The 15,453-nt window shown below is 51.5% G+C and overlaps 1 protein-coding gene and 1 long non-coding RNA gene across 3 annotated transcripts; one reads left to right on the top strand and one right to left on the bottom strand.

Annotated features, from left to right (window-relative positions):
* Positions 1–348: 348 nt before the first annotated feature.
* On the bottom strand, positions 349–6,524 carry LOC135312429 (uncharacterized). 2 transcript variants are annotated; one of them, XR_010371945.1, is made up of 3 exons: positions 6,406–6,524; positions 1,640–1,725; positions 349–815 (listed from the first exon to the last, which is right to left on the bottom strand). It is a non-coding gene; the product is annotated as an uncharacterized LOC135312429 (long non-coding RNA). The 2 variants fall into 2 exon arrangements; XR_010371944.1 differs by lacking the exon at positions 6,406–6,524 and adding an exon at positions 4,281–4,514.
* On the top strand, positions 4,969–12,569 carry RHOU (ras homolog family member U). The gene is made up of 3 exons (XM_064445687.1): positions 4,969–5,648; positions 6,443–6,501; positions 9,547–12,569. Exons 1-3 carry the CDS (start codon positions 5,309–5,311, stop codon positions 10,000–10,002), a joined length of 855 nt encoding a protein of 284 aa, XP_064301757.1. The 5' UTR covers positions 4,969–5,308; the 3' UTR covers positions 10,003–12,569.
* The last annotated feature ends 2,884 nt before the right edge of the window (positions 12,570–15,453 follow it).

Genomic DNA, 15,453 nt, shown 5'->3' with positions numbered 1-15,453 from the left:
GAAAAGGATTTTGAAAGCGAGATAAAGGGATCGCCTCCTACAGTGGTTCCCCTGCAGAGGCACTGCAGATAGCAGGTTAAGGTTAATTTGTTTTCTGAATTAACTAGGAATTTGGGAGGCTTGAAGCAATTGTGCTTTGTTTTGTTTTACAGGTTTATCTCAACAATCCTTTTTCCCTGTGTTTTTTTTTGATAGCGTCTTCTCAATCAGAACTTAGCTGGAAGGATGGGGAGGGTTTATTGTGTTAATAATGTGTGCTGGTTACTGAACCCTTTCCCCAGGTAGTGAAAACTTCCCTGAGATCGATATCTTGGGCAATTAAAATGTTCTTTAAAAAAAGCCCTGGCAAATACTTTTTTTTTTTTTAATTACAAATCAAATATATAATAAAAGCAGCAATATCTTGTACTTCTCCAGCCCTTTTCCCTCCTAGTCCTCAAAGAACAGCCTCAAAAGTACTTCTCCGGAGTCAGAGCAGGTCGGAGCCATTCTTTATACAAGCTGCCTTTTCTTTCCCAGGTTGTTGCCCTTCCTTTGCTCCCTCATACTTCCCCTTTCTGTTCTCCCCACCTCCTCTGCCACCAGCCAGCTCAGCAGCGCCTTGCAATCCTGTTCTTTGGAAAATGAAGGGGTGTGTCACAGATGGGTTTTTTCCAGACCTTGGGGTTGCTCTTCTCGACAAAGAACAGGATCTTGGTGACAGCCCTGCAGAGCAGGCTGTACCCTTCCCTTAAACAAGCAGCAGTGCATCACGTCATGCTCGGAGCGCGCCGCCCTACTCCCTTGCCTCCCTCCGTGTCAGGCTTTTCAAGTTTCTACAAGAAAAAAAGAAAAGAAAGCCTTCATTCTACAAGGCCAGCATCCAGTTCATATTTTATATATCGCAGGGAAAATGATAAGCCAGGATACAACAATGACCTACTTCACGTCTTGATAAAATAATTTCCTCTCTCTGTCATTTTCCTCAAAGAATAATATTTGACTAGCACAAGCATGTAAGATAGAGCAAGAGCTTTTCTGTGAACTAGCTGATAATATACCAGATTCAGCCCTGAGACAGACAACTGCCACCCTGTTGACCTATGTGGAGTTAAGCTTGTTTATCCCTCAGCTCAGAGCTCTGAAAACAATTGGGTTCAAACCTGTAAGACGTGTGCATGTGATAGGGCTGAGGCCGAAAGCTTTGGAGACAGCACCTATCTGTTACAGCATCCCTCCATCAATGCACCCTCAGCCCCCCACCAGCACAGCTGCCCGGGAGCTGCTCTGACTTGCTGCTGTGGTACAAACAGGGCCCCCCCCCGCAAAACAACCGGTTACCTCATCCTCTTACACAAAAGGCTACTGTATTTGGTAGGGTACATTACAGTATAGGGCAACCATGCAGCTCTGAATCCGCTCGCCCCCCCTCCCCGAGCACAGAAACAATGCAGACCGTTATAGCTATCTCACTGGAGCCTACTTAGCTCAATGCATTGACTGTGTTTGTCTACTGAAGGTGTTTAAAAATGTGCACGTGGCATTTTTCACTCGCAGCATTGGCATGAAGAGCTTTCTCACATCATCTTTCAACACTGTTCAAATGGATTGTCACCCAGTGCATATTGCCCCCCCCCCCCCCCCCCCATCTCCCACCTACAGGAGCTTCCCTTGAGGTTGTGCATCTTTCCCCTTAATAAGTTCTCATCGCAGCATTGATACAGGCCACAGATTTGCCATTTGTCACTGCAGAGAAGAGGGGACATTGCTCAGGCATCCTTACGTCCTCATTTGGGTCATATTCTGTCCTGGCATCAGAGATCACAGTATGTCTGCTCACCTTACAGCTGGCACACTGTCCGAAACGGACAGAAATTCGTCTGCTGCAATTGCTCCGGCAACTGCCCAAGATGCCCAAAGCCGACCAGCATATAGTAGTTACCGCATTTACCATCAGCTTATTTGCCATATGCTGACTTCCAGCATCACATGCCATCCCACAGTACTAACAAGGTACATGATTTATGGGATGCTGCTGAGAGTAAAATATAGTTAAAATTCAATTATAGTTCTCCTTTTATTTTCTTCCTTGCATAAATGTGGTACGAACTGAGCCTGGTCTATTGACTTTTCTCCAATTTCTTGCTCCCTGAGGTGGAAAGTTCCTCTGGATTTCTAGAGACGGAAAACTACCGACTGCTGGGCTCTGGCAGGAGAAGGGTAACAAGCGTCTGGGCACGGCGCTGGAGACTCCTTTTGACAGCTCTGCTCCTTAGGCACTACGGGCCTTTCTATCAAAGCCCATGTGTGTGGGACACAGCTTTCTCGGGTGCTGCTCGGAGCCTGAAGACTAAACTCTCACAGGGAACTAGAGTCTTAAAAGCCGTACTTTTTCCCATTGTTTGTGCCTGTTGTTAGCATTGCCTTGTCTTGTGTAGAGACGCAGCTATGTATACACACAGAGCCGTGCAGAACAAAAATGAGGTACTGGGCTGCAACTCTGGCTCTGCCTCCTGCCCAGAGCAGTAGGAAGCAAACGCATCAGACCCAACCGCGTCTAGCCTCCGCGCTCCGTGCAGTTCTTCAGAAATGACTGACGATGTTATTCCTTGTCTTGTGTAGATCCTGACTACCTTCAAAGTTTCACCGCAGCCGTTTGTTTTCAAAACAGAAGGGACACAAATTTCTGTAATTCACCCATTTTCCTCTTGGCTCAGCTGAAGGAAAAGAAGGACCTATAACAGTTTTTGGTACTGGGATTGGTACCTGATTTTGATCAGGGATGTGATTTGTCACTGGTACCACTCTCACACCAAGCTATGTGGTTCACTGTTGAAACAGCTCCAGATGTTAGCAGGCTACAGGTAGCGCTGAGCCCCCTCAACCGTTACAGCAGAGCAGCCGCGCAAAGGCTTCTCACCCCTTTCAGTGAAACATCTGCTGGGCTGAAGCTGTCTAGTACTGAATTAAACAAATGCTGTGACTTTGCAGCCAGGTGGCTGTAGAGCACGCAGGCTTTAGGACTCTGCTACGGAGGGAGCAACCACAGGAACAAGTGTGGCAACAGGCTGCCGTGGTGGTAACTTTTCAAACAGCTGCAGCTATTTGCAAAGTGAGCCTGCATCTACACACGTTTTTGTGTGTGAATGGTTTTCCCTTCCCCAACAAGAGTAAGTCATATTAGCATTATTCCAGCACAACTGCATCCGTACTCTGGGGAGTTAGCTGCAACCGTATTGTTAAAGCAGTTCAGCTTTTGTAGGTAGACAGGCTATAATTACACTAAATTAAAATAGAATGCTTTTGTTCTAACCTGGGCATCCCCATGAGGACTTGCACCAAAATAACCAAAGGTACGAACTAAGTCATTTCTGTTATTTTAGTGTGTGCCTGAGTGCAGGCAGGCTCCCACTCCGATCCTCTGGCTGTCGATCCTGGCAAAGCTCAGCTGCCCAGGTGATTTCCTCTTCTCATGCTTCATCACAGGGGAATCAATATATGAAAGCAACCCACAGGGGACCGCTTCTTCGTTGTAGCGGGGTGCCCTGTGATGTCTCTCTCTGGCACTACCTCCCTATGTGACAGCACCATCTTTGTTCATTTAGAAGAAGGTAATTCTGCAGGACTGGGGAGTCCCACATGTGGGTCAGTGGCCCCTATGGGTTTTGAGCATGAGGGTCACACTGAGCCCCTCTGCTCCGCTGTGCTTCCACCCCTGCCCAGCTGTGCTTCCTGCGGGGGGTGGGTGGGTGCTGCCGCCCCGGTGCAGGGCTCCGGGGAGCTGTTTCTTCCCCACCCCTCAAACCGCATGCACAGGTCGTCCAACCTGGGATCTTCCCAGCTGCCTTTGGCCACGGAGGACCTTGGCTCTGGCCCTGCTTTGGGGTGCCCAAAATTTTGCCTAAGTGCATGAGCTCCAAGACCCTACAGACAGCCACGGCGGCTGTTCCCATGGAAGAAGCCAGTGCACATAGGAAAGCAAGATTAGCTGTACCAAGTGCTTATATTCCATGAGGGATGAGCCTTGGCAGGGTCTTCAGTGGTCAGACCACGCAGCCCCAGGGCTTATAGAAGCAGGAAGACGACAGCCCCTCAGGCTCGACACTTCCAGCTCCTCCAACGAGCGCGGGACAGGCAGCTGGGGCACGACGGGCAGCTGCGCCATGCGCTGCGGTACGAAACCAGCTGCATCATGCGGGTTTCCGTTTCAGTGGGGGAAATGGGGAAACAGCACTCGAGGTCGCACTAGGAACCCAGCGATGCTGAAAAGGGTAAACTGAAAAACCCGATGTTTAAGTTACCCGTAATTGCTGTCTGCAAAATGAGGATACTAACATCTATATTCCGGGTTCTCCAGGTGGCACTGTTCCTGTTTGCACAGTGCAAAGGTCCCCAGAAGAAATATGTTAATGATGTTCCCAACTTAGGGCAGAGCCAAACTTTATAGCAGCCTTCCATTTTCTGTGCTCAACCGCAAAACTTTCCAAGGCCAACTTATTGCAAGGGCCCTGATAACGTTGCCCCCCCTTTCCCACGACGCATGGCCCAGTTTACCCACCACCACCACCACCCCCCCCCGGGCGTGCAGCTGGGAGCCCCCTCCGCGCCCGCTGCTCCCGACCGCAAAGCGCGCCGCGAGCACCCGGCGAAACTCGCGCGCGCCCCCGCCCCGCGCAGTCCCATCGCTTAGCGCGATCCCGGGCGGGGGCGAGGCAGCGGGTCCCCCCCGCCGCTGGGCGAACCCCGCCTCAGCCCGCGGCGCCCCGCTACGGCGGGCGGAGCGGCCCCGGGCAGGAGGGGCGGGCCGGGGCGGCGCGAGGCGCGCCCCCGCGGCGCCAGCCAATGGCGACGCGCGGTTCGTCGCCGCGCTCCGCGGCAGGGCGAGCGGGCCAATGAGACGCGCGCCCGCGCGGCGGCGGCACGCCCCCCCCTTCCCGCCCTCTGCCCGCGGCCCGCGGGGCGGGCGGTGCGGGCGCTGGGGCGCCGCCTGCCGGGCTGGGCTGGGCCGGGCCGGGCCGCGCGGCGGCGGTCGGCGGCTCCTCCTCCTCCCCGCGCGGCGCTATGTCACGCGGCGGCGCGGGGCCGGCGGTTGGGACTCGGTAGCGCGGGGCGAGGCGAGCGCAGCGCAGCCGGGATCCCGCCGCCGCCTGCGCCCGGGAAGAGCCACCGAGCGCCGCCGGGGCTGGCTTCGCGGCGGTCTCGCCGCGCCTGCCGGCCCGCCGGGGCCCCGCACCGCCCGCCCGCCGTCCCCGCTCCCCGCCGCCTCCCGGCCGGCGGCCCCGCTCCGCGCGTCTCTCCCCGGCCGGCGGGGCTCCGCGTCGCCGCGCGGATGCCGCCGCAGCAGGAGGGCGAGGCGGGCTACATCAGCAAGCCGGTGCCGGGCGGCTGCGAGGTGCCGCCGGTGCCCCCGCGCAGGGTGCGCAGCGGCCGGGCGGCGGCGGCGCTGGGGGCGGCGCTGGGCGGCCGCTGCCGGGCGGCGGGGAGCGGGGCCGGGGCAGCCGCGGGGGCCGGAGCCGGGGCTGGGGCCGGAGCCGGAGCCGAGCCCCGGCGCAGCATCAAGTGCGTGCTGGTGGGGGACGGCGCCGTGGGGAAGACCAGCCTGGTGGTGAGCTACACCACCAACGGGTATCCCACCGAGTACATCCCCACCGCCTTCGACAACTTCTCCGGTAAGGGCCGGCGGCGGCCGCGGGGAGCGGGGCGGCGGGAGGGGGTGCTGCCGCCGCGGGGAGCCGCGCGTCCCGCCTGTGCCTCCCGCCGGGGCCGTGGCGGGGCCGCTCGGGGTGGGCCGGGGGGTTCCAGCCTCGGTTATGTCGTTGTTTCTTCACTTGAGGGCAGGACCCCCCCTCGGGCAGGAGCGGACTTTGTTAGGCTTGACCGCAGCCGGCAGCACCGGCTCATCTCCCGTGCAGCGGGGCCAGGCTGGCAGCCGGTGTCGCGCCCGGCCGTGCGGGCAAAGCCGGGCTGTAATCCTGAGCTCTCCGGTCTAAAACTCCCAGCTCCCGGCGAGATAGGAAGCTCCTAAAAGGAAAGCTTAAATACTGGCCTTGTCTCACCATCGCAAAGGGGTTCTGGGGTTTCTCTTTGGTCCAGCGGGGGTGGGGGGTTGTGTCCCGGGTGTGTTGAAGATGTACAAGAGGGTAATGAACTAAACCCTTCGTAGCAGAAGGACCGGGGCCGCTTGGCTCGCCCTCCCCGCTGCCAGCGGAGGGTTAGTGCAGCCCCTGCCTGCCTCACCTCTTGCAGCGAAATGAATCGCAAAGCCCTGAAGGGCTTGTGTGTGCCCAAGTGTAGTTAGCGAGAGACCCTTCCAGCTCTGTTAAGTTGTTAAATCTGAACTAATTGAGGAGAAGACTGAAAGAGCTGAGGGATGGTAAATCTTCTTTTTTTTTTTCCTTAATGGAAAACGTGTAAAGTTGGACTCACCACGCTTTTCCCCCTCCCTCCTCCTTTCTCTCCAAAGCTGTCGTGTCTGTTGATGGCAAGCCGGTGAGACTTCAGCTCTGCGACACAGCTGGTCAGGTCAGTGAAGCCACTTATTTAAGTGACAGTGGGAGGGGAGAAGTTGTCACACAAAGTCGTCCTGCTGATGACTTCATAGATTTGAAAGGAGTCCCAATGTTTGATCATCTTACTAAACTGCTGTCATTTTCACTGCTGCTTAACCCACTGCTTTGCCCGGTGTCTGTCGAAGGGTGGGGGGCGTACTGTGCCTCCGTATAGGGGCTAGGCACAGGCTGCTGCTCTGCTTAGCCTGACTAGAAAGGCTGAACATATTGGGGATTCAAGGACCACCTGGTATTCCTTTTGAGTGGTTGTCACTGCCTTTATTTTTGCTAAATAACTGCGGGTTTAAGAATTATGGTGTTGGGGATGTACAAATGCAAAGTATCCACAGCTGTAGGTGTCCAGAGATAGAGACTGTGTTTTTGAAGGGGCAGAAGCTTAAGGGAGAAGCAAGCCCTATTGGGTGTTGTCCACGGAGGTTTCATATTCGCCATTCCCACGCCCTTAAAAAGTGCTGCCACCCCAAAGCCGAGGTTTGCTCTAGTCTAAGTCCTGAAGGGTTGAGGGTGGCTGATGCCTCTCAGCTCCTAATCTGCCTGATACGTAAAAAGAACCCATTTCCTACTGCCTTATATTTTCTGCAAGTCCCTGACTTAAGCCACCCCAAGCAGCATGCAACACCACTTGTCAGGGGTTGAGTCTGGATATAGCCAAAAGTGGCTAAAAGTATTTCATTACCTGGCTCGCGTTTGAAGGCAGTGGGAGTTAGGTTCCTGGGCAGCTTTGTGCATCTGGGTCTATGCCTTCACCAAAACCACGCTGAAAAATCTCAGTGGCCTTAACATACAAACCTATTTAGATGAGTTGTAACTGGGCGCCCTACTTAGGAAAGGGTTTGGAGGGCTGCGCAGTCCTAGACAGCAGCGTAGGACTCCCACGTGCCCTACAAACTGAAGCTAAAATCCTACATGCAGCCTTTTGCGGGTAACGGTATGAAGTAGAACAGCAGAACTACCCCACGATTTCTTGCCCTGCTTGAAGGGATGGGGTGGTATCACAGCAGCCTGGGCTGTGAGTGTTCACATGCAGGGTGTGGCAGGTGAAATTGCCATGGGGTGACAGGCAGCACCCGTGGAAATGCAGCCAGAAGCTACAGGAGGGATGGGCAGGCCCAGTCACCTCTTGCCTTCGCTGCCGTTAATGGTTAAGATGTTTTCTCTGCCTGTCCCAGTGCAGCTGGAATAGGTAGAGGCACTGCCTAAAAAGTGAAGGGGTTATCTAAGCCAGCAGAAGTTGTCCCAAATAAAAGAAACCGAACCAGATACTTTTGTAAAACAGTGCTGCAGTGAGATGGCTGCTGGAATCTGCAGCAAAAAAAAAAAACCACTCCAGGCAGAGGGAAATGATATTTGAGTATCTCCAGTCCGATGAGGCATAGAGTCCCTGCAGGTCATGTACCTACCATTGAAACTCCAGGAGTGAACTAGGAATATAAAGGGCACTATTTCATCCGGAGGGAAACCCTTAAGATCTGGGTTTGGCTTTCAAACACATTGAATCGAGCCCTTTTGAGGTTTATCACGTAGCAAGAGGAGGCAATTACATGGCGAGGTGCCTTCCTGTAAATGGCCCTGTCGTTCAGAGCAGCAGCTCTCGGTAAAAGTGGGGTTCTTCTCAAGCCAAGCTGTGAGAGGCTGGTTTCCTCTGAGGCTTAATCTGAGAATCAAGAGAGCTAATGAAGCTTGCTTTCTTGACTCGTGTTTTATAAATCACTGTCTGTCTTGGAGATACTGCTGGAAGAAATTCATTCAAGCGAAACGAGACTTCTGAGGCTTCCAGGGGGCTTTAAACGGCAGATCCTGGGCCTCCAGAGGCTTGAAAGCAAAATTTCCCATCTTGAAAATTAACATGGGACTTGCAATTCAGCAGTAAACTGCTGGTACCAGAGAGATGTTTTCAGCTGTGTGTGTTCTTTGCACTTTCAATTCAGAGCTTTTGAGAACATGGTCCGTTTTAATTAAAATGTCACTGCCGCTGAGGCAAATCCTACCTGTTCAGGCTGCTAGTGTTACCCTGCTTTTATCCTGCTGTCAGCATAAAAGCAGCCTGCCTGGAGTTAACCCTTCCTTCTTTCTGCATTCTTCGCTGAGGATCAACTTGCCCTTGTTACCATGAGGTGTTTGGCTTTCTTGTGGCTAGTTCCTGAAGCTGAAAAAGAGCCTTGCTTTGCTGGAGTTTGCACTAAAAGGAGAAAAAAACCCAACCAAAAACAAAACAAGAAAAAAACCAAACCCCAAAACCAAATGAGAAAGGTAGTGCTGGGAGGCCTGTTTGCAGTTTGTTTGATGTGGCATGGGTGGGAGGGAAAGGTAAAGCTCTTACTCTATGCCATTGGCGTGTTAAGCCCGCACATTGTGAGTCGTTATTGCTGCCTTCAGATTTAAATCCCTGGGCACAATGGCAGGGAAATTATTCCCATATCCTGTAGGATGTTGTCAAGTAGTCACCAGTTTAAAACGCTTGCTGCCACTTGTCTGCTCTGCTCTTGCCTGTGTCTGGAAGTAGAGGTGTTGGCAGAGCAGCTTTGAGGTACACAGGCACTCAGAGCATCTCACTGACTCACCCCTGAGAGGTGGACCTTAGATTTTTGGCTCCATAACTCATGTGCCGTAACCTGCTTCCCGCAGCATCGCTCCTTTGCTGGAATAGGGCAGAGGGCCTGTGTACAAAGAGCGAAGGAAACAGTTAAGCAGAATTAGTCAGAAAATTTCAGCTACGTGGGGAAGCCACCACCTTCATCCTGCGTACCTGACGGTGGCAGGCTGCCTGCTGGCTAGCAGCTGTGACACCTCAGGCTTGGGACAGGCGACTTCTGCTCATAACACACCTCGTTGGGTGGTCTGGGTGCTCATGTTGAGGTGCCTCTCAAGATGGCAGCAGCAGGTCATCCTCAGCTTCCCCAAAGGTCAGCAGCAAGCTAGAGCTGGGAGCGTACCAGGGCGTTCTCCAGGGCTGACATGCTTTTTCTGTTGGGTGCTAACACGATTTCGTTCCGTGCAGGATGAATTCGACAAGCTCAGGCCCCTGTGCTACACCAACACGGACATCTTCTTGTTGTGCTTCAGCGTGGTGAGCCCCTCATCCTTCCAGAACGTAAGTGAGAAGTGGGTTCCTGAAATTCGATGCCATTGCCCCAAGGCGCCCATTATCCTGGTTGGGACGCAGTCGGACCTCCGGGAGGATGTCAAAGTTCTCATCGAGCTGGACAAGTGCAAAGAAAAGCCGGTCTCAGAGGAGGCTGCGAAGCTCTGTGCCGAGGAAATAAAAGCCGCGTCCTACATTGAGTGCTCTGCTTTGACTCAGAAAAACCTCAAGGAGGTCTTTGATGCGGCCATCGTGGCTGGTATTCAGTACTCGGATACCCAGCAGCAACCAAAGAAATCCAAGTCTAGGACTCCAGACAAGATGAAAAACCTCTCCAAATCCTGGTGGAAAAAATACTGCTGTTTTGTATAGGGGTTGCTGCTCTGAGGAAATTGAATAGAGGCTATATTAGCTGAATTGTCATTCTGTGTTGTCCCGAGTGTATAGTGTAGATCTCTATGTATGTGTATATGTTGCTACTGGATATCTCAGTTGCCCTTTCAAGGGTGGCAGAAGGATTCTTAGTTAAATAATTGCTATAAATCAGGTCTGGCATCCAGTTTCATGACTAAAACCTCTCATTGAGGAAGAAGAGCGCCATGTGTCTGTGAGGGTAGAAGGATTTGTCCAAAGGATTCGACTTGTTGTGCTATAAGGTGTATGTGATGGGGAGGAGCACACCAGAGGCCTTTGCTGCCAGGGCTTCGCAGGAGGAGTGTGCAAGCGACTGTGGAAACGTAGAGCTCTCTACATGGACAGTCAAAGGGAAAAATAACACTGTGCCTCCTAACTGACATTTGTAGCTTTAAAATCCCGCTCCTGCTCTCTTCTCTGTGTCTTCCCAAGCCAGTACTCTTAGAGATCGCTTTAAAAAGGGTGTGCAAGAGGTGTAATCTATATGTAAATGCCATGGTTGGAAAGGTCATGAATATACCTTCAGCATGGGGTGAGGGAACCTAATCCCTCATGGAGCTGCCATCTCGTTTGTCACCTCCTGACTGAGTGAAAGTCCCTTCTGTCCTACTTCCCCTGCCTTTCCCAGGAAGCGGTGTGGAAGCCCAAGGAACGTGACCAAGCTTTGACTCGCTACCTCGAGTAGTGGCGATTTCCTCTGTATTTTTGCAGACATGACGACAGTTCATCTATTTCAGCTGAAAGGAATGTAAATGCTGTTGCGTTGGGTTTGGTGTCTTGGTTTGATTTGTTTTTTTAAGAGATGTAACAAATATCGGTGCAGCACCATGTAAACCACATCTGGTTTTAAGTCTACGGGCAAGGATTTCAGGATGCCCCTCCTTACCTTTTAAGGCTGCTACACAACAAATCGGGCAGATCAAGATTTATAACAAACTGGACTCTAGAAACTGAGGCTGCTGTGTCTTCTTCATGATGCTGTTTCCAACCAAGTTAATGTTTCCCTTCTAAAGACAGTGGCTCGTGGTTGAATCTTGTCCAAGCTCATAGTCATGAGATTGGCTGAGGCCACCCCGGAAATTTAACTGATACATTTCCCTCCCCCCCCGCCCCGCGCCAGATCAGTCCAACAGATTAACTGAAATGTGCCTAAAGTGTAGCTGAGTGACAAACATAGCGCAGATTTGAGTGTGAACTACTCGCTGACTAAATCTGGTTCCTACTAAAACTAAGCCTAATTCCAGCCCTGGCAAGTTCAAGAGACCTGAGGGGTAACGTGACTCTCTAAAAGAATCCGTATTTTAACTTATCCTGCAGAGGACATTTAGTTTGTGCTGTCTGTCTGTCTGCCTTTTTATGGCCCTGACTACTTTTTTTTTCCCCCCTAGATATTTCAAGATCAGATTTTTTTTTTTCCCCTCCCTTCAGCCAAAGCCTTGAAGTGACCTTTTTTGTAGTCTTAAACTAAACTGCAGTGACAGAAAGCCGGAACCTTTTTTTCATCAGAAATGAATCAATGCCCGATATAAAGAACTGTGGAAGCCATTTGAGTTGATAAAGCTGACCACAGTTTACCTCCTGGCCCATTAAAGAAAATGACACTATGTAAATGGATTCTGGGCTGTATTGGCATAGACTCCCCAGGCAGTATTTTTCCCTCTACAGCAAAATGAGTGCAGAACGGGTAATGTTCCATTGCTGAAAACTTGAAAATGGGATGGAAATCTTTACCTAGGGCCTGATTCAATAAAAATGTGTTGGCTGCTGCACTGGAACAGCCTGGAAAAACAGTTTCCATAGCACAGAAGCTGGATGCATTTAGCTTTTGCATCGGGTTGGTAATGGTTTAATGTTTACTGGTCATGAAGTTAACATCTGAGCCTTTGTATTTCTTACTCGAATGCTTTGACAGGTTTTCAGATATGCAGTCATACCGTCATCTTGGAGAAAAACATAAAGCCAGATTTCTCTTGGGTGCTTTGCTTCTTGGTAAAATGGTCTCAGTTGATCAAAAATGTGGGTTTGGGGAGGAGACAGGCTTGAATCTGAGCAGCTTCTGTTTGCAAAAATAACAATTTCTCCTGCAAGATCATACTGCTTTGTATCACACCGTACTGGAAGCTGTAGGTTATATTTTATAAGCAGCCTGTTTCATAATCTGGAGTAGCATTACTTTTAAATGTAGCCAGCTGTGACTCTTTCTGAAAATGTGATGTATATACAACTTGTTATAGCCCTTTACTAGGTGTATGTAAACTGAGGTCTAATAACTTTATGAATACTGCTCTACACGGGGCTACACAGGGTCTAGGTTTTAGGAATATTACTTTCAAAATCACCAGTATTTTACGAGCGCAAGTGAGGGGGAGATGTCTCTATGTAGTCTATAATCTGATGTGCCTTATAAAAAAAGAAAAAAAAACAAACCCTCTCTTCTGTTTTCTAAGTGTAGGCTATATTCCAAAAGAAATATTTCATGTGAGAATGATATAAATGAGGTATTTGGAAATAAATTCTGACCTGTGTATGCGTCTGCCTCTGCTGCCTGCTCGGGGAGGCTGGAGGGCAGTCCCAGGTCATGCCCCGCACCGATACCTGGCAGGGAGGAGGCAGCTGCACTGCCAGCCCGGGGCTGCGCTCCCCCTCTCCCAGCAAAAAGCCTCCATGGTTAAAAAAAAAATAGACTTTCCCCTGCGCTGCCCTATTCCCCAGGGGTCTGGGCTGGGTGGGAAGGGTATGACAGCAGGCTTTCTGCCTCCCTGGCAGCATGGCAGCCTCTTGCTGTGGCCCCCCAAGGCTCGGGCAGGCTCATTGTGCCTGGCCCCTGGAAGCAGGGTGAGTGGCAGGAGCACAGCCTGGACGAGGACAGCTGGGGGCATGCCAAGGCTGGCGGCGTGGTGTTTCACCCACCGCATGCTGCACCACACGTGCCCTGGGAGAGCCGGAGGGTATTTTTGGAAGAGCAAAGCCTTTTCCCTCTTGGCACCAAGAGTTTTGTTACCTCTTCCCCCAGTCCTGTCTCCTGTGCTGGAGCACCGGAGCCAAGATGTGTGAGGCTGGAGGTTGTTCGTGCCCAGAGCTCCCGGGTGGCCGTGGCGCAGGGATCTTCCGCCCTTGGGTGCTGTGACGGCTGCCCTGGGGCAGTGTTAGCTGAGAGGGGAGCAGCACCTGGGCCCCTGGGTATCCCTGCGGAGCTGGTGGTCCCACTATGAAGCTGCTCTGGAGAAGGGGCTGCTCTGGACGAGGTTTGTAAACTCACTGTTGCATTTGTTTTCCTGGGAGCTGAGTGGAGCTGGCATACCGGGATCCCCACCCGTGCTGCCTGACTCCCCGGTCACGAGGCTGATATATTTTCAACCAAAACACATGCAGCCTGCAGGAAGTAGAGGGAGGAGATTGATGCCATTCATCTTCCCCATGGTCAGTTCCTCACTGAAACAAAGTCTTGGCTTCTTTTCTGCTTCATTACCCGATACGCTGGGGACTGCTGGAAGGCTTGTTCACCTGGTCATGCCAGCAGCACAGTGACCCTGCCCGTGTGCCTGACCCACCAGCCGGCTCCTTTCTGGTGAGTACCTGGTGTTGAATCACCACTGCCATTGCTGGTGCCTCTAAATAATCACTTCCACAGGGCAGCATGAAGTCTGGGTGTGCTCCTGGAGACTGAGTCACCCCACCTTTGCACGCTGACTTTGCAGGAAGAGGGGCTGCACTAGCTGAGAGCCCAGAACCTGCTGTTGCTGAATCTCTGCATAAAAACCCCTCTGCTACCTGTGGGGCATTGGCTTTCCTGCTGAGGTGGGCTGCTGCCTTACGCATCCTGACATCTGGACAAGGCTAAGGCAGTTCAGGTCATCCTTTACGCCAGGGTAACGCTGTGCATGTGTGTGCTGCTGTGCTTAAAAGGCTCCTTCAGCCACCCCACTTGAGATGCTGGATGGGCTGGCAACTGAGGCTGATAAGAGCATATTGCAATAAGCCTAGTGTATGTAAGGTTTTCCAGGAATGCTGAAATCACTGCTACTTCGTGATGGATGGAAGTTCCCAAGAGAGGATTTTGTTTTCTTTCATATCAAATTAAAGTGCTCTAGGAAAAATCAGTCTTTTTTTTTCTTTTTTTCATGGGAAAAAATGTCACCTTTACCATTTTTTCCCATGTATTTTGTGCATTGGACACCTCTAGGGTTTGATTGAACATTGACTCTAGCTGAGACACTGACAAATGTGGCATTCAGGCCCAGCTGGGAGAGGCTATCTCTAAGGAAACTTCACCACAATCTTACTTCGCTTTTAATTTTCTTCCTAGACATCAGTTTCTGACCACAGGGAGGGAGAGACTGCTGCAAGAGATACTCTTTGTATGACTGCATGCAGCTGGCCTAACATTGCCATACGTACCTCTGGCAGCTTCTTCCTTCAGCGTTGCCCTGGCATGCAGCAAGGTAGTGAGAGGGGAAAAACAACTACTCAGGAAAGGAGACATCATAAAGCTTCAAAGAACTGGCAAAGTGACTCCTGGGCAATGAGGAAACTACTTTTACCTGCTTTAGGCATAAGTAGATTAAAAGTCCAATTAGAGAAATGCATGGGGAAATGAAGATCCCCAAGTAAGGCTGCTAGGTACAAAAATACAGCCTTTTTTTTAGGAAGTGTCAAAGCTGCAGATAGCTGGAAGCTGGGAGGAAATATCACTGCACGCTATAAGGAAAAATCACTCTGTGTTTGCTCAGTTCTTATACTCTCTCCCCAAGCATCTCTGCTGGCTAGCGATGGGATGTGGGATGAGGTGGGCTTTCGGCATCAGCCAGCATGGCCATCCTAATGTATTTCATGTTTTTGAAAGAGCGGGGGGGGGTTTCAGGCCAACAGCAGGCCCCAACATCCAATAGGGCCTTCTGAAGCCATAGCTTCCCACATTGCTGGCAGCCAGTGGGAAGATGTAATGTGATGAGGTTTGTTCACTGCCCGTTTAGTGCAGTCCTCTGTGGTATAGACTGGGGAACAAGCAGTTGTGTAATTCAATGAATTTTACCATGTGAGGCAGAGTATTCTTCAGTGCTACCGATTTAGGATAGATAAATCAGTGATGTGTACGAAAAAAGGCATAAAGCCCCAGCTTGGACCAGATTTTTAATTCATCAAGGGAAATATGTCTAGAGGAGGAAGTGTGAGGAGCAGTCCTGCCGGTCTGCAGGGGACTGCACTGACCTCGGTAGCTCCTCCGGCTCTTCAGCGCAGAGCAAGGAGACCTGCCGCAGGCACCTATTCAGATGCTAGTGGTGGGCGCAAGAGTGTCACCAGGTGTCTGTTGTTCTTTAGATCAGTGCATTTTGGATCTGACCCTGATCTTATTATTTGGGGGCAAAAGATGAATCATTTCACTGAGGTCAGCAGAGATGCAGACCTGTA

The sequence above is a fragment of the Phalacrocorax carbo genome, chromosome 3 (assembly GCF_963921805.1).
Source record: "Phalacrocorax carbo chromosome 3, bPhaCar2.1, whole genome shotgun sequence".
Taxonomy (NCBI): Eukaryota; Metazoa; Chordata; class Aves; order Suliformes; family Phalacrocoracidae; genus Phalacrocorax; species Phalacrocorax carbo.
This window is presented reverse-complemented; position numbering and strand designations above follow the sequence as displayed.

Bases quoted from the DNA above. Each gene is read 5' to 3' on its own strand.
- RHOU (XM_064445687.1), top strand. From the start codon at position 5,309: ATGCCGCCGCAGCAGGAGGGCGAGGCGGGCTACATCAGCAAGCCGGTG. The intron at 5,649-6,442 runs GTAAGGGCCGGC...TTCTCTCCAAAG, and splicing joins CGCCTTCGACAACTTCTCCG to CTGTCGTGTCTGTTGATGGC. The intron at 6,502-9,546 runs GTCAGTGAAGCC...CGTTCCGTGCAG, and splicing joins TCTGCGACACAGCTGGTCAG to GATGAATTCGACAAGCTCAG.